Raw genomic sequence first — 22,781 nt, forward strand, 5'->3', positions numbered from 1 at the left:
GAAGCCGCAAAGGGGAGAGCCAGAAAAGATGGCAGGAGCTCCTCCATGGCCACCCTGATCCACTTGACTCCTCTTCCTCTCTGCCCCAGAGCTCTAGTCAAGCTGGCACTGCTACTGGTCAACTTCTTCCTCCCTGGCCAGTTTGGGGATCTGCTGCTTCTACTTCTCTCACTGATTAGGATGAAGAGTTGGCCTGGTCAGAAGAGCAGCACAGGGAAGACGAAAGTGGCCAGCCAGTCTGGTAATCTGCCACTGCTTAAGATAAGCATGCACTTGCCAGAGTGGTGCATGCTCTAGTTATCTCCCGCTTGGACTACTGCAATGCGCTGTATGTGGGGCTACCTTTGAAGGCGACCCGGAAACTGCAATTAATCCAGAATGCGGCAGCTAGACTGGGGACTGGGAGTGGCCGCCGGGACCACATAACACTGGTCCTGAGAGATCTGCATTGGCTCCCAGTACGTTTCCGAGCACAATTCAAAGTGTTGGTGCTGACCTTTAAAGCCCTAAATGGCCTCAGTCCTGTATACCTGAAGGAGTGTCTCCATCCCCGTCGTTCAGCCCGGACACTGAGATCCAGTGTCGAGGGCCTTCTGGCGGTTCCCTCACTGCGAGAAGCCAAGTTACAGGCAACCAGGCAGAGGGCCTTCTCGGTAGTGGCGCCTGCCCTGTGGAACACCCTCCCTTCAGATGTGAAGGAAATAAGCAGCTATCTTATCTTTAAAAGACATCTGAAGGCAGCCCTGTTTAGGGAAGTTTTTAATATTTAATGCTGTATTGTTTTTAACACTCAATTGGGAGCCGCCCAGAGTGGCTGGGGAAACTCAGCCAGATGTGCGGGGTATAAATAATAAATTATTATTATTAAGAGTGAGCCAGGTTAAGGCAGTAGTGGCAGAACTCCAGGCTGACCAACCACCAGTTCTGGCCTCCTTCTTGCAGTGCTCCTGCTTCTGGGCTGACTCTTCATCCCGCTTGGCTTGGTGGGAAGATATAAGGGGTTAGTGGATTGTGGGGTTTGGTGAGGTGGTGAGGCAATAGGTTGGGTTGGTGAGCAAAGGAATTAGTGGAGGAGTGGTGCTTGTTTCCCCAATATACAGGATTGTTGTTGTTTAGTTGTTTAGTCGTGTCCGACTCTTTGTGACCCCATGGACCAGAGCACGCCAGGCACTCCTGTCTTCCACTGCCTCCCGCAGTTTGGTCAAACTCATGCTGGTAGCTTCGAGAACACTGTCCAACCATCTCGTCCTCTGTCGTCCCCTTCTCCTTGTGCCCTCCATCTTTCCCAACATCAGGGTCTTTTCCAGGGAGTCTTCTCTTCTCATGAGGTGGCCAAAGTATTGGAGCCTCAGCTTCAGGATCTGTCCTTCCAGTGAGCACTCAGGGCTGATTTCCTTCAGAATGGATCGGTTTGATCTTCTTGCAGTCCATGGGACTTTCAAGAGTCTCCTCCAGCACCAGAATTCAAAAGCATCAATTCTTCGGCGATCAGTCTTCTTTATGGTCCAGCTCCCACTTCCATACATCACTACTGGGAAAACCATGGCTTTAACTATATGGACCTTTGTTGGCAAGGTGATGTCTCTGCTTTTTAAGATGCTGCCTAGGTTTGTCATTGCTTTTCTCCCAAGAAGCAGGCATCTTTTAATTTCGTGACCGCTGTCACCATCTGCAGTGATCATTGAGCCCAAGAAAGTCAAATCTCTTACTGCCTCCATTTCTTCCCCTTCTATTTGCCAGGAGGTGATGGGCCCAGTGGCCAAAAAAACCAAAAACAAAAACAAAGAACAATATACAGGATAGAAGCTGCAATTAAAAATCAATGGACACAATTATGTAAGAGCATAAATTATCCACCCCCATTATACAAAGCTGTAGGAAACAAACTTCCCCATCAGGCCTAGCAATCCAAATAAACAACAGCAGGGGGAGGATGTTAACTCTCACACCCTTAAAACTGTCACTGCTTAGTAAAACTGCCAAAGTTTTCTGAAGAACTGCTGAGTTCTGCACAGAAGGCACCAGGAGACCTTCTCTGGGTAGAGTCCTCTATAGACAGCCAGGAGTGGGTGGTGCACCATCCTCTTCGCTTCTGGTGGAGGAGGGGGGAACTGAGGAGGGCCTTCAGAGATGAACTCAAAGCCTGAATAGACTCATATGGGAAAAGCAGACTTCAAGTACTGGGTCCTAAGGCACAGAAGGATTCACAGCTTAATACCTTGACTTGGTCTGGATAAAGACTGGCAGAAGTGAAAACGAACAAGGACCTACATGATTTGTTCTGAATGTCTGGAACCCTGTTAGTAACCTCGCTACTGAATTCTGCAGCTGCTGAAGTTGGCATACTGCCTTCAAGGGAAGCCCCATGTGCAATGCATTGCAACAACCTCTTAATAATTGTACTCTTGCCTCCTCTGTCCACCAATGGGTACATAGCGACACTCTGCCTCTGAACCAGGAAATTCTGCTTAGCTGGCAGTAGTCAATAGCGAGCTGTAGACCTAATTCCGCGAGTTAGTCTCATCCCCGTCTAAAGCCCTTTCCACTTTTTCTGATAATTCACTCTATACATTAACTATGTCTTGTGGAGTACCACTTCCTTTTGCTGGTCATATATTTACTGCCCATCAGTGCAATTGGATGACTTTGAGTTCTAGTGCCATTGATGATATAAGTATGCAAGTACTTATCTCTCGCCACTTTTTCCACTCCTTTCCCCTTTCCCCTGCCTTTATTTCCCCCGAACTCAGAACAGATGCTGTCACACACCCTCTAGATCAGTGGTTCTCAACCTGTGGGTCCCCAGATGTTGTTGGACTACAACTCCCATCATCCCTGAGTTCTGGCCTTGCTAGCTAGGGGTGATGGGAGTTGTTGTCCAACAACATCTGGGGACCCACAGGTTGAGAAAGGCTGCCTAGATGTTTCAACTCCTTGATCATTTTGATTTTCCTTTCCTAGACCTTTTCCAGCTCTGTGGTCCTTTTTTTTGTGTGTGGCCAGAACTCTCCCCAGTATTCCAAAGGCAGCCGCATCATAGATTTTATAGAAAGCCACTGTGGTGTCGGCAGTTTTATCTTCAGTCCATTTCCTGATAGCCCCCGCACTGGAGTTTGCTTCTCTTGTTTCCACTGCTGCACTGTGAATTGAGTTGATTGCTTCATTGTGGTGTTCACCATGACCGCAAGTGATTTTTCCTGGTGAGTTATTGCCAGGAAACCATCATTATGGTTAGGATATTTTAGGATTGCCTGTTTTAAATAGTGCAGCGACAGTGTGTTTAAAAGGACTGCAGCGGCAATGCCACAAACAGGCCCGTTAAAATATATCACTATGTTCCTGCTAGATCTAGAGGTCCACTTTTTATTTGATTTTTTGGTTAGAGCCTGTATTCTCCTGAAGCCCTATTGTTTAAAGGCACTGCACAGGATTTCTCCTTGCCTGCAATTGGAGTCCTGGGAAGATAAGTAGCCCACATTGTACCATAGTCATTTGTCTGCTGTGTGCTGAATGGAAGGAAAAAGCTATTTGCATAGCTGGCTTCCCAGGTGTGAACAACAGCTTGCAGGGTCTTGTGTTTTTAAGGTAAATTGTTGGTTGACCTTGCTGTTGGCTCCTGGGTAGATCTTTATTAAAAGAGTTGTGGTTCTAAAGACACCACCAAGCCATGCCTTCTGACTTTGTATCTTAATGGTTGTCCCATTGTACTGCAGACTTTATCTTTATAGCCAGCCAGGTTTCCAACTATGCCTGCTTAATATTTTCTTTTCTGCCTTCCATGTGCACAGTTTATTTTGTAGTTTAATTTATTTAACAAAATTTCGATACAGTCGTACCTTGGAAGTCTAACGGAATCTGTTCCGGAAGTCCGTTTGACTTCCAAAGCGTTCGAAAACCAAATCATGGCTTCTGATCGGCTGCAGGAAGCTCCTGCAGCCAATCAGAAGTTGTGGAAGCCCCGTCGGACGTTCGGGTTCCAAAAGAACGATTGCAAACCAGAACAATCACTTCTGGGTTTGCAGCCTTCAGGAGCCAAAACGTCCCAAGTTTTAGGGCATTTGGGATCCAAGGTACAACTGTACCGCATACTAGAGCAACATATCTCTGTGTGGTTTCTGATAAAATTTTCTGGACTAGCTGCTGGCTACTGTTTTGGTGGAGCCCAGAAGTGCTATATGGGATCTACTCACTTTGAGTCTCTCTGCCCAGCAGCACAGACCATCTTTAGAGAATCTGGTTAGATTTTGTCACTCCTCCCTCACTGAACTTTTGAAAGCTTCCTTAGCTTAATATTTAGCTATTTTATTTATTTAAATATTTATAGCACTCACTTTAATAAAATATATCAAGGTGGCGTACAGCATACAAAATAAGAAAACCAGTCCCCATTGAGATTTATCTTCTCTTCCCCCACCCCCTCAATCCGCACTCATTAATTCAGGTGTCTCCTGAAGGAGGGTTAGCATTAGGCAATCGAATTATGGAATATCCATTCACCTGGATATGTTTTTGACACAGGCAAAGCTGAAAACAGAGCCACTCACTTGCTGATGCTTGTGACGGATTCAAAGAATTATCCCAAGTGAGTGTCACTTAGTGCCTGCCCTTTTCCAAGAGAGCTTCATGTTGGACTCATCCTTCTTATAAATTTGCAAGTTCACATTACTCTAGGAAATGCCACAGTAGCAGGAAACTATTAATCTTATCAAGCATCACAGAGTAGAAACTGATTGAGAAGATTGGATGTCTTTGCCATATCTTGGCTACAGCCTGAGGTTGAGTGTGAGTGTGGCCATCACACAACTAGCTGTTCCTTCCTCAGAAGGGAGTGAGCACAAGACCTTAAGGAAAAAAGCTGCTGTATTCTGATGGCATTTTATGATGAAATAACTGCTTCACACCAAAGGCTTCTTTTGCTGTTCTTTTTAACGTCTCTGTCTCTTATTTTAAAGCCATCGTTTTCAAGACTGTAGCTTTGCTCCCTGATCAGTTTATATATATATAATTATTAAATAGCTCAAAGGGCTTTAAATATCCGAGAGTGATATTAATTAGTTGACTCTCCAGTCACTAAGGCTTGTCAGAGCTCAGTTTGAAGTTCAGCTTGGAGAAATTTGGCAAACAAAATAATACCAAAGTTCCAGACCCATAATTACCCATCAAGTGAATGTGACAAAAGCATTTGCGCCCCCCCCCCCAATCTAAAGTGAGGATCAAGCACTTGGGGGAGGGCACTTCTCAAACAACTTTTTGAAGATGATCCTTCTGGCGATCCTTTGGTGATATGGATTGTTTTGAAAGTGGGCATGTGTTTTAGCCCATGCAGAGTGAAAGCAATTGGTAACCCTGTTTTCCAGGATCACAGATACGACTGAGGTATTGCCCTTCCTCTCGGTTGGCTTTGTTTGCCTGAGTAACACTGCCATGTAGCAAAATCTGATACACTCCTAAGTGCCATTATGGTATCTCATTCCAGTTGGCTGGAGCCCTCTATGTGATTAAACAAGAAAGAAAAAGGCGCAGAAGTTTGAAGGGGGAAATGGTGCTAAAGTAGCAGCAGCAGAGAATGGGGAAATGGTGGGGTCAAAAGCCCCGAATGTTAAGGGATTATGTAGGAATTTTTTTGGCCTTTGGATACCTCAGTTTTTGGCCCAAAAATGAAATGGGCAAACATTTGGCATGTCCTGTATAATTTGTTTTCAAAGGCTCTTAAATCTAATTACAGAGTAATTGTGTCCATTGCAATTACATCTGTGGCATGGAATCGTTTCCCGTATAGATCCTCAAAATAGTACAAGATTCATGTGAGCGTGTGTATATAGATGCACTAGCAGGTCTGGTGACACCCTTAACAACCTGACCAGTGGTTAGGCATGATGGGAAATGGAGTCCAACAACACCTGAAGGGGACCAGGATTGGAAAAATGTGGTCCATGAGTTGGTGAGAGGCTGCTTTTCTCTGGAACATCATCTCTGCAGAGCTGGAGGTACTTGTGGACTGCTTGATTCTTGGGTGCCACCTGGGGCTGGAAGTGCCTTTTCCCAACTACACGTGACAAACCAGTTGAATACTTTCCTGGCAGCAGAGATCTGACTACTATGATCTGCAACAACATCTGGGTTGAACTTCAGCGGTGTATTATCTGTGGAGCTGCTTCTGAAGAGAATTTGGAAACGACAAATGTTCTAGACTGTTGCTGTGAGATTGCAGACCTAGCACTAACTGAAGTCAACCCATCTCCCCTACCCCACAGAAATCACTGGTTTTATTTGTAATTTCTCAAGCTCAATCTATGTGCTCTCCAGATGCTTTAGAATATAACTCCCATCACCATTAACCATGGTGTCTGCAACTGAAGGGAGCTGCAGTCGAAAACATCTGGAGGGCACCAGGTTGGGGAAGGCTAGCTTAGGTTCTGCTTATCCAAGGGACCCCTCTATGTTCTCTGTCACTTGCCTTGCACCTGAATTGAAATCAGTGGTTCTTTACCCAAAAGTCTTCTCTAGGGAACTATCTTCCTAGGTTTTTTGTTTGTTTAGTCGCTTAGTCGTGTCCGACTCTTCGTGACCCCCTGGACCAGAGCATGCCAGGCACTCCTGTCTTCCACTGCCTCCCGCAGTTTGGTCAAACTCATGTTGGTAGCTTCAAGAACACTGTCCAACCATCTCGTCCTCTGTCGTCCCCTTCTCCTTGTGCCCTCCATCTTTCCCAACATCAGGGTCTTTTCCAGGGAGTCTTCTCTTCTCATGAGGTGGCCAAAGTCTTGGAGCCTCAGCTTCAGGATCTGTCCTTCCAGTGAGCACTCGGGGCTGATTTCCTGAAGAATGGATCGGTTTGATCTTCTTGCAGTCCATGGGACCCTTCTTCCTAGGTAGGCTTGGCTAACTCCCTCTTCATTTTTAGGAGGGGTGCTATTATTTCTCAGGAGCACCTTAACTGTTGACTGCTATAAAATATAAAAAGTAACCACATCAAATACTTCTCTAAAACTCATGTGTGTTTTTAAAAACCGCTAACGTATCTGAGTGTAGATGAATCTCTCCCTGCCCCAAATGGGGCCTGTGGGTTTAAGCTTTGAGCTTCCTGCAGTGGGAGAAGCAACTGGGGACCCTCTCTTAAATCAAAAATTAGTTCCCATTTTTATGCACAAATCCTGAACACAATACAGCAAATGGGCTGGCATAAACGGTGTGGAGTTGTTGTATGTTGCTTATGTGTCCCCTGGATTCTTGGACCTGCTTGATATTATTGACCATCGTGAGAATGCATCAGAACAGAGACACACTCACCTTTTTCAAAAGCCGAAACTTCTGTGTAACTTTTTTGTCAGGTCATGATCACGATGAGCCAGGCTGCCTTTCAAGCACCACACTGACAGGTCGACCTCTCTGCAGTCCTTGTTGTCATTCCTTGCCATGATTGTCATTTGAGGGGCAGGCTAGAGGTCATCCCACCAGAGCCACGGGGGCGCCGCTAGCTAGCCTCAGGAATGCTCCCTACAAATGTAGGATCAAAAGGGCAGCCACATGAAAATTGCTGCTTGCTCTTATATTTTTTTATGAATTATCACCCAGGGACCTGGATCATTAGCAAAATCCAAATGCTCTTCTGCAAGGACATTGCCCTGCTTGAGTCTACTCACTTGGGGCCACCTTTGCTAGAGAGCCGGGGAATTCTTCAGCTTTGCGGGATGCCTCTGTTATGGAAATATCCTTCCTCATTTACCTGTTTCGCTAAAACAATCTCTCTTGCATATGGTGATGCTTTTTAAAAGCCTTTGGTCTTTTTGGCACAGCTTCTGACTCTGATTCTTTTTCAGCAAAGACATGCTAGATCTATAGCCAAAAAGGGTCTACAGGGGATGCCTCGCATTTGAGCAAGTTCAGTTATCTTTTTGACAGCATTCTTTCAGTTCTTGCCATCTGCCACTGAGAACGGAACTGGGAAATGGACACTAACTTGAGGTGTGTTTGCATCTCTTTTTCCAAGTATCAGTAGCTAACTCCTTAAGTCTCAGCAGTGGAGTGCTGTTCAGGCTTGCATGCACACTAACATAATGCCGTTACACTTCGATCCAGAAAGAAGGGACGATGCTTTTTCGAAAGGGTTCTTTATCTTCCAGGAGTAATATCTATTAGAAGTAATATCTATAGGCGGCAACCATTTTAGGCATGTCCAAATGACGTGTGATTGTTGGCGCGTGGGTCATAGCTGTCAACATTTCCCTTTTTTAAAGGGAAATTCCCTTATTCCGAATAGGATTCCTCGCAAGAAAAGGGAAAAGTTGACAGCTATGGCGTGGGCCCTTATGGACCCGGACGAGGGAAGAAGGTGGGCAGGGTGTGATTATGCACACTCCGCAGACACAGGGGCCAGGAACAGAACCGCCGTGCAAAATGGCCGTTGCCTGTGCTACAAACTCTCAGATCACAGAGGCACTAAATACCAGCCCCGTCATATGAACCAAATTTATTAAACGTAGTTGCAAATGTTGGTGTGCTGTGGTAACATAGAATGATCTGTGACATTGCTAGTGTGCTTTTCGGTGCGGTTAACTCCTCTTTGACCCTAGATGGGCATTACTGCAGTTTCCGGGGTGCAAACTGAGGTTGCCAGACTTCTTGAGTTCCTGGAAGCCAAGAGCCTCTATTTCTGTGCTTCTGTTGGCACAGGGATATGCTGCCCCATATCTTAAGCTTCTCTAAATCCAGCATCTCCAATGCAAGAAGAGGGAGTGTGAAGAGTCTACATCCAGGGATAGTCTCTGAATAGGAGTGTTAACGAATGCTCTGTTCCATTGACCCACTTCTCCAAGTGTGATTCCCACCTGTTACAAAAACTTTTTAATTTCTATCAAAAGAGCTCAGGAGTGTTACTAAGCTTTGAACGTGTAGGAGGAAAATGTGTGGAGAAATTCAGCTACATGATCAGATCCCTAATGTGTGACGCTTGTGAAGTGGCACACTGCTAGTTAGACTTGGTTGCCCTCCTCCCTTTGTTTTCAAGTGAAATATGTTGAGAAAACGATGTTTTCTGAGCCTTGCTTTCTTTAAAGCTAGACATCTTTGCTCTGATCTCAACCTTCTTTTCTTGTTAGACCATAGGAAGCATCATTCTCATCTGTTGCAAAAAAATGTGTAGGTTCGCTTTTAAATGTGTTCTGAAATTGCTATCTGGGAAATGATGTTAAAGAAAGTACAGAAGTGTAACAGTGAGGGGTAACTGGAAATGCCGAGGCCAAGATGTGATGAAACTTGCATTAATTCCATTGCGAGTTTGTTTAATTGCTGTTAGCAGCTAGTTGACAGCTCAGCTGCTGTGGACCAAGGAAAGGATGCCTTGAAGATGCTAAAGGGGGACAATCCTAGTCATTCTGATGTGCAGGAAAAATGAAGGAAACACAAATTCCAGAAGAGCAGCTGCGTGTGTTTGTATCAACAAAATGATATAGCTGCTGTGTGCCTTGGAGACCAGCTGGTTTGCTGTGGCAAACTCTTGTCTGGGCAACCATGCACTGCACCAGGCGTGTGAAGAATAAAAGACCAAAACAACTTCTGGAAAAATGCTGTGAACAATCTAAAGGAAAACACAGAATGACTAAAAACCAAGGAGTCTGTGTTGGTTGTGGCATTGGTAGTAGCTGGGGAATTGCCCCCTTTGAAGGAATGAATGCAAATTAGTTTGCCAGCAGCGCTCAGCATTAGAGGAGCTTTGCAGGCATTTCAGAATCGGGAGGAAACTCACTGAAATCCGTTTAGTTGAGATGAGGAACTATTAATGGAAGACACAAACAAGCTTCAAACTCCCTGTTCTTATTCCATTTCTGACTTCACCACCCACTTCCCAAGCCCCAAATAAATATCAACCAGAACTTAATAGAAAGGTAGCTGTGAGGTCAGGAGAGGAACATGCCAAAGAATATCCAGCTTATTGGAAGTTCTGAGCCCAAAATGCACACTTGAGAGATGAAGGGAGCAGATGGAACCATTGGATGACATAACATTGGGAAAGGTAAGCAAATAGCGCTTTCCAGTTGGAGTGGAGCAGCGAAAACCGGACAAAATCAGCAAGACGAAATGGTAAAGGCAAATGTGTCAGCCCTGGTGTTTGGGTGCTGTTCCCTGTCTTCTGCCCTCCCAGACAGATCTTCTGTCTTCCTTACATCTTAAGCTACATTCACACAAACAGTTGTTTTTGAGCTGTTCTGTTCAGGCTGAGAAAAACGAGGCAAGAGCAAAAGTATGGGGCTCAGTGAAGAGGAATATGAACCATTAGATGCAAATATTACCAAAATCTTATTCTGCTCTTTTCTGAGCACCTCTGTCTAAATACTTTTTCTCCTCTAAAGGAGAACTGTAATTCATGAATTTTTGTTCTCTCTCTCTATTCGTCAATGAATCACTCTCCACGAAACCTCCCAAAAGCAGTGAGCAGGTTTACTGCTCCAAATCCAATACGGATGCACACTGGGGCAAGCATTTCCTCTTAAAAGGCTTGTTTAAAAAAAAGGTATTACATAGGCTCCGAAAAGACAGTAGAGATAAGGCTTGTCAGATATGCAACAAGAGGGCGTTGCAAGTGGGGAGGTGCCACCACCTAGAAGACCCATTTCCTGTTGGTCTGAAACAGATGGGATGGGATCTCCAGGAGACCATCTCTTGCCGAGTGCTGTGATTGGTTGGGTATCAAGGGGGTGTGTCTCGGGAGCAAGGTCCCTCCTAGTTGGGGTGAAAGGGGGGAATTTTTTTAAGCTGGCACTGGAAAGAATGCAATGAACACTCCAGAGGGTGCAGAATGCCGCGGCGAGACTCCATACGGGGTCTTCGCTGCGGGATCACATTCATCCAGTGCTATACCAGCTGCACTGGCTCCTGGTGGAGTACAGGATGAGGTTTAAGGTGCTGGTTTTAACCTTTAAAGCCCTATACAGCCTAGGATCCTCGTACCTATGGGACTGCCTCTCCTGGTATGCCCCACGGAGGACCTTACGGTCTGCAAATAATAACACCTTGGAGATCCCAGGCCTCAGGGAGATTAGGCTGGCCTCGATCCAGGGCTTTTTTGGCCTTGGCCCCGATCTGGTGGAACGCTCTGCCACAAGAGATCAGGGCCCTGCAGGATTTGACATCTTTCCGCAGGACCTGCAAGACTGAGTTGTTCCGCCAGGCCTTTGGTCAGTGCTCAGCCTGACTCCCCTTCTCTTTTTGTATAAGAACTAGTATGAAAGAAGCCCCCCAGCATTCTCACAGGCCCATATAAGAACAGCATAAACAGTTGGGCCTGATGAGCATTTACTGTTCCCAACCCTAATCCTGTGGAAAGCCATCTAATTAGATTTTAATTTGATCCTGACTTGTTTTTAGGAGGTAATTTAATTATTGTTTGATTTTATACTAAGGTTATAGATTTGATGGGACGTGGGTGGTGCTGTGGGTTAAACCACAGAGACTAGGACTTGCCGATCAGAAGGTAGGCAGTTCGAATCCCCGCGACGATGGGGTGAGCTCCCGTTGCTCGGTCCCTGCTCCTGCCAACCTAGCAGTTCGAAAGCACGTCAAAGTGCAAGTAGATAAATAGGTACCGCGTTTCCATGCGCTGCTCTGGTTCGCCAGAAGCGGCTTAGTCATGCTGGCCACATGACCCGGAAGCTGTGCGCCGGCTCCCTCGGCCAATAAAACGAGATGAGCGCCGCAACCCCAGAGTCGGCCACGACTGGACCTAATGGTCAGGGGTCCCTTTACCTTTATATATTTGATGTTAGCCACCCTGAGTCCAGTTTATTATTATATTTATAAGTTATATACAGTGGTGCCCCGCAAGACGAATGCCTCGCAAGACGAAAAGCTCGCTAGACGAAAGAGTTTTCCGTTTTTTGAGTCGTTCCGCAAGACGAATTTCCCTATGGGCTTGCTTCTCAAGACGAAACGTCTTGCGAGTTCTTGTGAGTTTGTTTCCTTTTTCTTAAAGCCGCTAAGCCGTTAATAGCCGCTAAGCCGCTAATAGCCGCTAATAGCCGTGCTTCGCAAGACGAAAAAACCGCAAGACGAAGAGACTCGCGGAACTGATTAATTTCGTCTTGCGAGGCACCACTGTATATAAGTTTATTATTATTATTATTAATTAGTGAAGGTGCTTGCTTGCTCTCAATAGGCAGGGAGTTCCAAAGTGCAGATGCTGCCACACCAGGTGATTGAGTTTTTACAAATGAGGAACGAGTATTATGTGTGTTTGCAGGTAGGATCCCTTGTGTCTCCATTTTAAGAAAGGAGCCTGAGTTGAATGAAAAGAATTCTGCCAGAAAGATGTGGTGCTTCCCTTTAGAGGAGACCGTACCCTGACTTAATGGTCTGATCTTCTCCAAGGTAGCTTTGTCTATATATTTGAGAGGATGGTGCATCGGCCCAAGCCTTGTGAGCTATTTGCCTGTGGATGGGGATGTCAAACCTAGTGGATTTCTGACTTCAGGTAAAGCGGACTGTGACAGTCTGAGCACCTCCACCTTACGAGAAAGTTCATGAATTTAAAATATTGCAGCTCATGACTGAAGACATGTTGTGCACCTGTCTCCTTGAGTACACAACAGCAAGGACTATAATTTTCCCCAAAGCTGTATTGTTTCTCAAAGAAGAAATGTTGGCATTTTCCCCCCTCCAGCAGGGGTGAAAGGGTCTAGCTTTTAAACAACGCTCCGTGCTTTCTATCACTCTTTTGCTTCTTTTTAAATTGGGCAAACCTTTCGGTGCAATTTATCCCAGATATACCCTTTTAAGATGCTTTTTGGCTTTTTGTTTTTTAAAGAAGAAGCTTGCAGCTAAAGACTTGCGCATTTTAAATTCAGTGCTTGTAAGTGGCGATATGAAATCCCTAAGGCAGGCCGAAATAACTGATATTAAAACCTTGCAAATGTGTGTGTTTGCTGCATTCTGTTGTTTTTCTTATTCCGACGGCGGAGCAAAGCCTCTGCGGCTGATGGGCGGGAGGGGAACTGGGGTGGGGAGGTGCAGGTTAGGAAGGGGGGGGGCGATGCAAACCTCCGGGGCCCATTAGACTTAACTTGTTTACTGCATTGATATCTATATGTTAAATGACAAGAGAGTTCAGATTATTGAATAATTTAAAATTCAGCTCTAATTGGTGTCATATGACCTGGAAAAGGCCATGGATGACGCCAGGAGCATGCTGTGAAACGCTAATAAATAATTCATAAATGAGATCATTCATTTGCCTGGATGTCTTGTTAAATGCAGAAGTTTGTAAGTAATAACGGATGATATAACACCTGTAAGTATTTAGTTCATATGCTGGAAGGTAATCTACCTTGATGATCTTCTAGCAGAAAGCTGCCAGAGTGTGTGAGTTAATTGCGCTGGGGAGAATGCACTCCATTTATTCGGGATGGGGCTTTGGCAAAGATTAGCTTGCAGCTGTTGCATTTTGCATTCCCGATCAGCCAGCCGACGGCTCGGCGCTCGCAGGCCCCCGGACTTAGCGATGCAGCCCGCCGTTCGCCTGCCCTTCTTTTGCGTGAACTCCAAATGCACTGGGAAATGGCGGCAACCTGATCTGCTCACAAATAGTATTGTTTCTGAAATATTTATCTAGGTCTTGCACCGCCGAGCCCTCTGTAAAACAAAGGGCAGGAGTGGTGGGGAGGTGAAATTGAAGTCAGAGCCGCTCCGTTATTTTTTTATTTATTTCCGTCGTCGTTGCATGTTGATAAAGCCGGCAGCACGCTGAATTCTAATTTCTGCACCAAGCACTGTCAGGGGAATGTTTTTGTTGTGCGAGAGAGGTCTATGCCATGGCTGACAGGAAAGGCAAAATATCAGCGGTCTGGTTTTCCGTGTGGCACTTGAGGTTGGTATTGCTGCATGCGCATCATTGTGCTCTCAGAGAGGGAGGCCTCCTTTCGTTTTGCCTCTCCCGAGGCAACATGCCGTATATACTTCAGTATAAGCCAACCTGAATATAAGCCGAGGCACCTAATTTTAGCACAAAAATCTGGGGAAACTTATTGACTTGAGGATAAGCCAGTTCACCACACCACAAACCTGGTGGTGGTGGCAGCAGCAGAGGAAGAACAAGCAGCCCTTTTGGGCTGCTCGTTCCTCCTCCGCCGCCTCTGCCGCTCGCAAGAGTAGGCATAGGAGCCGTGGTTGGGAGAGGCACAGCGCAGCTCCTGTGCCTGCCCTTGCAAGAGGCGGGCAGCGGCGGTGTGACCAGCAGCGAGAAAGGGTTCCTTTTGGGCCTCTCGTCCCTCCGCCGCCCACCTCACTTGAGTATAAGCCGAGGGGGGCTTTTTCAGCATTAAAAATGTGCTGAAAATGTCGGCTTATACTCGAGTATATACGGTAGGAAACTGCCTTTATATGGAGTCATAGCACCAGTCCACCTAGTTCAGTATTATGCAGAGAGCTCCTCTCTGGAATTTCAAGGGTGGCCCTACCTGGAGAGGGTTGGGATTGAACTTGGAGCCTTTGCATGAAAAGCAGATGCTGTATCACAGAAGTACTGGACTTTCCTTTCCGCATAGGGCTTGGCTTGCTTAAAGCCAACTATACTTTGGGGGCCATGTCTTCTGAAATGCTACAGTAAAGGTAAAGGGACCCCTGACCATTAGGTCCAGTCGTGACCAACTCTGGGGTTGTGACGCTCATCTCGCTTTATTGGCCAAGGGAGCTGGCGTACAGCTTCCAGGTCATGTGGCCAGCATGACTAAGCCACTTCTGGCGAACCAGAGCAGTGCACGGAAACGCCGTTTACCTTCTCACCGGAGCGGTACCTATTTATCTACTTGCACTTTGACGTGCTTTCGAACTGCTAGGTTGGCAGGAGAAATGCTACAGTACCAAGCCTCTAATAACGAAGCATACCCAGCGGCCCTTAAGGAGCACACCAAGCTAGCCATGCTGTCACGAGGAGAGCGGGATGCTGCACCGAGAGACCCCAGCCTCTCTCCTGTGATGTCCTGATGTCCCACAAGTCTTGAAGAGGGAGCATTCTTGCTTCAGACACAGGCCTCCTGGGCAGGTTGGGGCATCATGAGAGAAACACATTCCACATCTGAAACCTTGTGCAAAAGCAAGTGTCCGCTGCCCTATCTTTCAAATCAGCAGCATGAAGAAATTGTGGAGTTGCATGGTTCCCCCCACCCATGAGCCTTGTATGTAAAGAGGACGCCGCTGTCTCTTCCCTGGTCTCTGCGAAACGGAGAAGACCCAGGTGTGTGTGCAAGGAGAGAGGTGCAGGTGAGCATTAGGATGGGATGAGAAGAGCTAAGCAAATCCAAAACTTGGGTTCTGGGACCTGTCAAACACCTACTGTTTTTTGAGGCCCTTGGGTCAGATGGCTCTTAAGGTATGGAGGCCTTTCCAGGTCATGGGCAGCACGAATGAATGCCCAGAGCGCTGCAGAGGTTTTCTTTTCCCCCCAGAGTAGCCAATAATGCTCACTGAGCATCAAGAGTCAAGGCAAGTAACTGATTTGAAGAGGAATGAGTATAGTAATTCTTAGGCATAAACATAAGTTGGCCCCTGCATCTTTCAAGTGTTGTCTCACCCTTAAAGGCACCTTCCCATATATGTGGTGGGAGTGTCTGTTGTTTTTAAGATTTCTGAGCTTGATTTTTTCCACTGTCATCTTGCACCCAATTCAGTGTTAGCCCTGTTGTTGATGGGAAACAGTATCAATCCAAATGCCAAGCGTGAAGAATTGATGGTCTTTCGTATGTGCACAGCGAGACAAATAGTTGCTTCCCATTGGGAAAAAGCAGTTTCCTCCCACCATGGAAACTGGGACCCAATATGTGTGGATATAGCACCTACAAGAAATATGATTTTATCTCCATATGGTCTCAATTTATATTGTTTATTAATAATAGTACAGTAAACTCCCCCCCCCCCCCGTTACAGCAGCCACTATGGGGAAACTATTTTAATGCTTTAGTTTGATGTATACCCTGTGGATATGAACTAAAATTGTAATATAAAAGATTCTCCAAGTCTGTTTTGATGCCATGTGGATGTTTGCATGCAAGACTTAACATTTGGCTTGGAAGACAACACTTTGTGTTTGATAACTGTTTTTAAAATTTTCAATAAAGTTTGTAAAAAACAACAATAACCTAAGTTGAAAATCATTCTCAGTGTCACCGCAGAAGCCATTTTGAAAATGGGTGTCTTGCACCCTTGGGCCTCTGTTGGAAATATCCTTAGCATAGGAGGTTAAAACAATTAATGACAGCATATTGCTCTTACAATAATTATTTTAAAGCAGAAAGCAGGCAGCCATCACATAAGCTGTGGATTCCGCTTTGGCAGAGATTCGTTCTCTGTTGCCGTAAGAGATTCCTTGTAAGCCACACGTCTTCACTCCTGCCGATCGCTCTGTGCTAAACGAGAACAATGCGGCGTTGTTACTATTACCTTCTCATTGTCTCTCCCCCCTTGCCTTTCTTTTTTGTATGGCACACTTGAAATACAGCAATCACCATCATACATCATTCATGAGCAACAATGGCACTTTATCTCCTGCTAAGAAAATAGGCAACTAACCTTTTTACATGGTTATCTGCCTTATTTATCTTGGGGTATTAATATCGGCAATCTCTGTCCCATCTAGGTGCTTTGTAATGATTAATCTTAGACTTTTTTTTTTTGTAATGGAGATTTCAGTAAAAGATTGGGCAATAAAAGGAATGAGTCTGAATGCCAGATATCTTTCACTTAAGTTTTAATTCTGCATATTCTTCTAAGTAAATTCTTTCCTAATAACTCTTTCAACAAAAGATTGGCATAACTATCTTGATAGCTTAACAGCAGCCTGTTGCACAGTGTCAGAAATGCACCTGGCAATGAGGGGCAACAAAAATGCTTCCCTTGGGGAGGAGGATAAAGGCAGGCAAGGCTAACTTAGACTTTGAATAGTGCTTGAGAAATAAGTAATAGTTTCTTCTTGACTTTCTCCGACACTTGCCAAAACGTGGAGTTTGGACCGAGTGCCCGGCTACATGCTGTAGCACAGGAGCTGCACTTAATAGGAGCTTATTGCCATTTTTGACTTCTTGGCAAAGCACCCCGGAGAGAGCCAGAGCTCTGTGGTGGGATAAACACGCTGTGCACAGAGTGCACCATGTTCAATCTCAATTCAATTCAAGCATCTCCAATTGACAGCAAGTGAACGTAAAGGCCTCTGCTAGGAATCCTGGAGTGCCACTACCAGTCAGAGCAGACAGTGCGGGACTAGATACTGTGGTACATCAGGTTACAGACGCTTCAGGTTACATACGCTTCAGGTTACAGACTCCGCTAACCCAGAAATAGTACCTCGGGTTAAGAACTTTGCTTCAGGATGAGAACAGAAATCCTGCTCCGGCGGCGCGGCGGCAGCAGGAGGCCCCATTAGCTAAAGTGGTGCTTCAGGTTAAGAACAGTTTCAAGTTAAGAATGGACCTCCGGAATGAATTAAGTACTTAACCTGAGGTACCACTGTATATATAAAAAAGGTAAAGGACCTCTGAATGGGTCAATTCCAGTCAAAGGTGACTATGGGGTTGCGACGCTCATCTTGTTTTCAGGCCAAGGGAGTCAGAGTTTGTCCACAGACAGCTTTCCAGGTCTTGTGGCCAGGAATGACTAAACCACTTCTGGCGCAACGGAACACCGAGATGGAAACCAGAGCGCACGGAAACGCCGATTGCAGCAGTACCTATTTATCTACTTGCACTGGCCTGCTTTCAAACTGCTAGGTTGGCAGGAGCTGGGACAGAGCAACGGGAGCTCACCCCGTCGCAGGGATTCGAACCGCCGACCTTCTGATTGGCAAGCCCAAGAGGCTCAGTGGTTTAGACCACAGCACCCAATGCTGAGCCAAACCACGCCTTTAGCATGAAAGAGAAAACAGTGTTCCTCCTCCTCTGGTCTCCCTGCTGCTGTGAACCAAGCCATGGTTTGACTTAGCAATGAATTTGAACCCAGACTCATGGTTTGTCTCACCCCAGGCAAACCCTGAGTAGTAAGCCATAAAACAAGCCTAGGCTACAGATAGAGACTGGAATGGGCCCATGTTCAAAACCACCCTCATCCATAAAGACCCTGGTGATCTATCTCCCAGGGTTATTGGGGTGTGGAGGAGATAGAAACCTATATCCTGAGCTCATTGGACAAAGGAAATGCTACAAATCTGAAAAAGGGGCCTTAAACCGCTCAGGTCCACCTCTTTCCATATGAACATACCCGGACCCTGAGATCATCTTCTGAGGCCCTTCTCTGTGTGCCTCCTGCACGTGAGGTCCAAAAGGTGGCAACAGAAGAACAGGCCTTCTCTGTAGTGGCACCCCATTTGTGGACAGCTCTCCCCAGGGAGGTTCTCTTGGCACCTTCATTGTATTCTTTGAGACACTGGGCGAAAATGTTCATCTTCAACCAGGCCTTTGACTGATTAATGTCCTACAGCCGTTTAAATGTGTCGGTGGGAAGGGGGTGTTATTGTTTTGCTGTTTTGTTTTACTTATTTTTGTCCTGTATTTTATTCTGTGAACCGCCCTGAGATCTTACGATGAAGGGGGTACATTCCCCTGAGGAAGTGTAATCCTTGAGCATTGTGGGAAATGTTCTTTGCCTCTAGGAAGCTGATAATTCGGGCCATGTGGATCAACCAGGTTCAGTGGCTGTCCATGGTTTCAGACAGGGAGTCATTCCCAGCCCTTCCACTTCTGAGAACATTCCCTTTGGGTGTGTTTGTTGCTATAAGTTGTGATAGAGAAGCGGCTGTCAGGCTGTTGTTACACACAGTTTCAGAACAACGTTTTAAGGTTTTCGTGTCCATACTCTCCATGAAAACATTCTTGCTGTCTTTGTAGACCTTGGATTCTGTGCTTAAACACACTTAAAGGTTGGGAAATTTCTTACACAAATCCAGTCTGAAACAGTTTTGGTCCAATATTGTTCCTGAAATAAATGTTCAGATTTAAAGAGCACTTTGAGCATCTATTGCAAGCCTTGGGGATGGCTCATCCAATGCCATTGTTTAACTTCAGTGAACTATGGTGCAAGAGTGCTCTATGGTACATATTGGGATTTTTAGTGCCCGTTAACATACATGAACTATGGGCCCTTCGCTCCCCACATTTTGGATTGGGTCAACAAATGCAAATTAATGTGTCTTTCTAGCTCCAGAGTTTTATCAGTCTCTCATCACCAGCCCAACTTAATTGGAAAAAGAAATCACTTATGTGGTAGGATTTAAACGTGTTTTGTAGTTGAATGACAGCTTTTGATGTAGAACCGTATTTTACAGGAAGTGGTCTAGTTCTTTATCAGTGTTTCTGTAAGGATATTTCAAAAACTCTCATCAAATTTCCAACAGTAAGTAATATCCCATTCAGCGCAAGGTGAAATGTTTTACATCAAATCCCCTGCTGTGTAATGGCCAATCAGACAGTATTTATAGTGGCTGAATGGATTTCTTGGCTCTGTATTCAAAATTAAACATTTTCAGACATTAACATTTAATGCTTTTTTGCCACACTTCAAGTTGATTTTATGTAACCCTAGATACTCGCAACTCCTTGATAGGCTGAAGTACCTTGTTTATGCCCCAAATCCTGCAGGCAGTGGTTTTTATATTTATTGTACCTGTGTAGACGGAATTAAATTGCAGATTTGATAGCATATTCCTCTCTTCCACTTGAAACCCATTTTCTGTTGAGTTGCGTTAGGTGTCGATCATCAAACCGCTGCAAGTTTACTGGTGCTGGTACAAGTTTTCAACGCTGTGAGCCAGAGATGAGAACTAGAATAGAAACAATTAAACATATTTTAAATGGAATTTTTAAAAATTAAAGTGAGTTGGTTTTTGTTTTTGCCTTGTAGATGTCCAACCATAGAAGCCTTTGTCAACCTCTGTCATCTTCGGAACTGGATGGATCCTACCTTAGCATTGCTCGATCACAGGCCTTATACAAGAACAACAGAATGGCACGTGGAAGTCCTACCCACATGCCTGTGTCTCAGTCTTGCAGGAACAGTCATGCTCATCGAGCTGCAGCCCAGGGTCATCGGCAAGAAGAGCGGAACGAGTTCATGATGGGCAATGGGTTGCATGGTAAGTGCAACAATGTGGTCTCGCCAACGAGGCAAAAGTTGCCTCCCCACAAGAAAGCAACTCCTGCCGCGGAGCAGAGGAGAAACAGCTGTCCCCTTCAGACTTGCTCTTTCCACAAGAAACCGGGCAGCTCGGATCATGGTTCTTTCCAAGAGGGCTGCCACGTTCCAAAAATGCACCCCGGACCACATTGTGAATCCTTTGCGTGTTGCTCGTGCCCGTCGCATACTCCTGGACTGAACGGCAGCACGGACTTGAGACCAAAAGAAATGGAGCGTGGTAAAAGGTTGTCGGAAGAAAGGAGGAAGCAGCTGCTGCTTCAGAAGATGGAGCTGGAAATCGAGAAAGAACGCCTTCAGAATCTGTTAGCCAAGCAGGAGGCAAAGCTGCTGCTTCAGCAACAGCAGCTCCACCAATCCAGGCTTGACTACAATCGGTAAGTTTGGGGAGGAGTGTCAGAAATGGGGCTTCTGCTTGAGTTTTGTCGGGGTTTACGGAAGGTGGGTAGGTCTGTTGACATCTTTGTTAGGCTGATATCTGCTGCTGGGTTAGATGAGCGTTTCTTAAACTCCTCTTCAGGCCACAGAAGAACTCATAAAACACAACAAGCTTTCTAATTTACCAAAAGACATTAGATGTGTGAGCTGCCTTAATCACCTGCGGTGTCATGGGAACAATTTGGTTAAAGCTACATTACAAATGGCTCAGATACTGTGGTAGTTTAGCATTTGCAATGATGGCATTGAGGAATACGTTGCATTGCGAGCCTCTTCGAGATTTTGAGCTCCATCAGGCTCGTTCTGCGTGGGGGATTAATGCTGCTGATCTAAAAAGAGGATGTCGCTGTACTTCAGCGAACTCCCACTCTCTGGTACCCATAAGCAAACATCCTATGCCCAACTGCAAGGTCTCAGAGAGTTGCTTCAGCCATTTAAGGCAGACTTTAGCAGTTGTTTCCTTCTGTTTGCCCCATCACTACTATTAAGCATGACAAAAGATTGAAGGCAGTTCAAAGCTAGTTGAAACATGGGAGCTGGGAGTTGTACTGGGGAAGCATAGAAGCGATCCGGGTGTGCAAGTAGAGATCAATTGAGAAGGGTTGGTGGGTGACTTCTAGCTGCCCCGTAGAAAGCAGGGGTAGACAACTGACTTGTGGATTGAACTTCACACCATGTACCCAGCTGGCTCTGACTTGACATGATTTCTAATCTCTGCCTGAGTTATTCGGAGAGGTTCCACGTTTTATGTAGTAGTTACATTTGCTGTGGGTATGCTGATGTTATACTGGTTTTCCCCACAGCAAATTCTTAAGATGTGAATGACAGGCATGCATGCCTAAACACCTGCGTACCCTCACCTGAGAGCCCTGATTTGTGTTGTGGTTTCCCAGTGCATGTATATGGATGTTGAAGGACGCACATCTGTCATTCACACTTTAAGCATTTGCGGCAGAAAACACCAGCACGCCCACAGCAAGCACAATTGCCACTCATAGCACAGAGCTACTCTTGAGTTGGGTACTTGAGTGTGAGGCAGAAAGGGGAAGGAATCTCAGAGGTGCTAGAAGATTATTTATTGCCCAATGTGTTTTGAGTATTATAGCATTTCCTCAAGGGAGGTTTTGATTTCAAAGAGGTACCAAAACCGTCTTCCATACCATCTCATCACAAAATAACCTGCATTCGATGGCTTCCTTCCTTTTCTTTACTTTTTGTGTGAGATAAGCTTGTAATTCATGTGTTTTGGAAGCTTGGTTGTACTGAGGCCTCTGAGACTTCAAGACATGGAACCATCGTATTTTTCAAGCTTATCTCCATAACAGTCTAGCATAGAATTTTGTTTTGGAGGATGGAGAGGTACAGTGGCAATAAATCTCAAAAACCAAGGAGAAATAGTGTTGTGAACTTCATAGTGTGTCCCCTTACTTTAAACACGAACTTGAGATCTTTAAGACAAATTATGTTCGCAGAGGTCCACCACTTTTGACTTCCTTTACAAGCCAGACATTGTAATTGTCACCATCTCCTTGCCTCCTGCAAGTCCTCTCTCTCTCTGTGTGTGAGGACTTGTAGCCATTTATCTTCTACTGTCCCAATCCACTGAGGAGGCCCTTTTGGTTGTTGCAAAAAAATAAATAAATCTGGGCTACAGCGATGTGTAATAGGGCCTTCTTGGTGGTGGCCCTCTGACCGTAGAATGATCTTCCCCTTGATGTTAGGCAGGTGCTGAGAATGGTTCCTTTTCAATACCAGGTGAAAATAAGCCATAAATAAGCAGGCCTATGAATATTCAGCAGTAACTTTATATTGAGATTGACAGATAGTGGGGGGGTTCGTATAAAAAATGGATTGTGGGTCTTAGATGTTTTAATTATTCTTTTGGTCACTTTTAGTAGTTTTGTGGCCTGCCCCGTGCTCATTTCATGAGGAAGGGCAGGATACAAAATTTGCAAATAAGATAAACTGTACGGGCTTTGCTGATTCTCACCATTTGTGCCACCTTCAGAAGCCTTGTGAGAAGTGAAACAATACTCAGCCTCTCGTTTTCTAGACACAGGCCAAGAAAAATCTTTCTCAACTGCTGGGACCTCACATTATATCAAGGGTTGTCGCATGGAGGATGCTTTCTCCTGCTCTGGAGGGTAGGACTCAAACCGATAGCTTCAAATTACAAGAAA

At 45.4% G+C, this 22,781-nt stretch overlaps 1 protein-coding gene across 6 annotated transcripts in view; it reads left to right on the plus strand.

The window, feature by feature from the left end:
• Nucleotides 1–22,781, plus strand: part of KIAA1328 — a 206,487-nt gene that overhangs the window by 119,809 nt on the left and 63,897 nt on the right. For all 6 annotated transcript variants that reach the window (XM_080973499.1, XM_080973500.1, XM_080973501.1 and 3 more), the window contains one exon: nt 19,873–20,540. In XM_080973499.1, the coding sequence (XP_080829625.1) occupies nt 19,873–20,540 (668 nt within the window). The remainder of the gene's footprint in view (nt 1–19,872; nt 20,541–22,781) is intronic.

This window comes from Podarcis pityusensis (genome assembly GCF_964106645.2).
Source record: "Podarcis pityusensis genome assembly, chromosome: 11".
In the NCBI taxonomy this organism is placed as follows: domain Eukaryota; kingdom Metazoa; phylum Chordata; class Lepidosauria; order Squamata; family Lacertidae; genus Podarcis; species Podarcis pityusensis.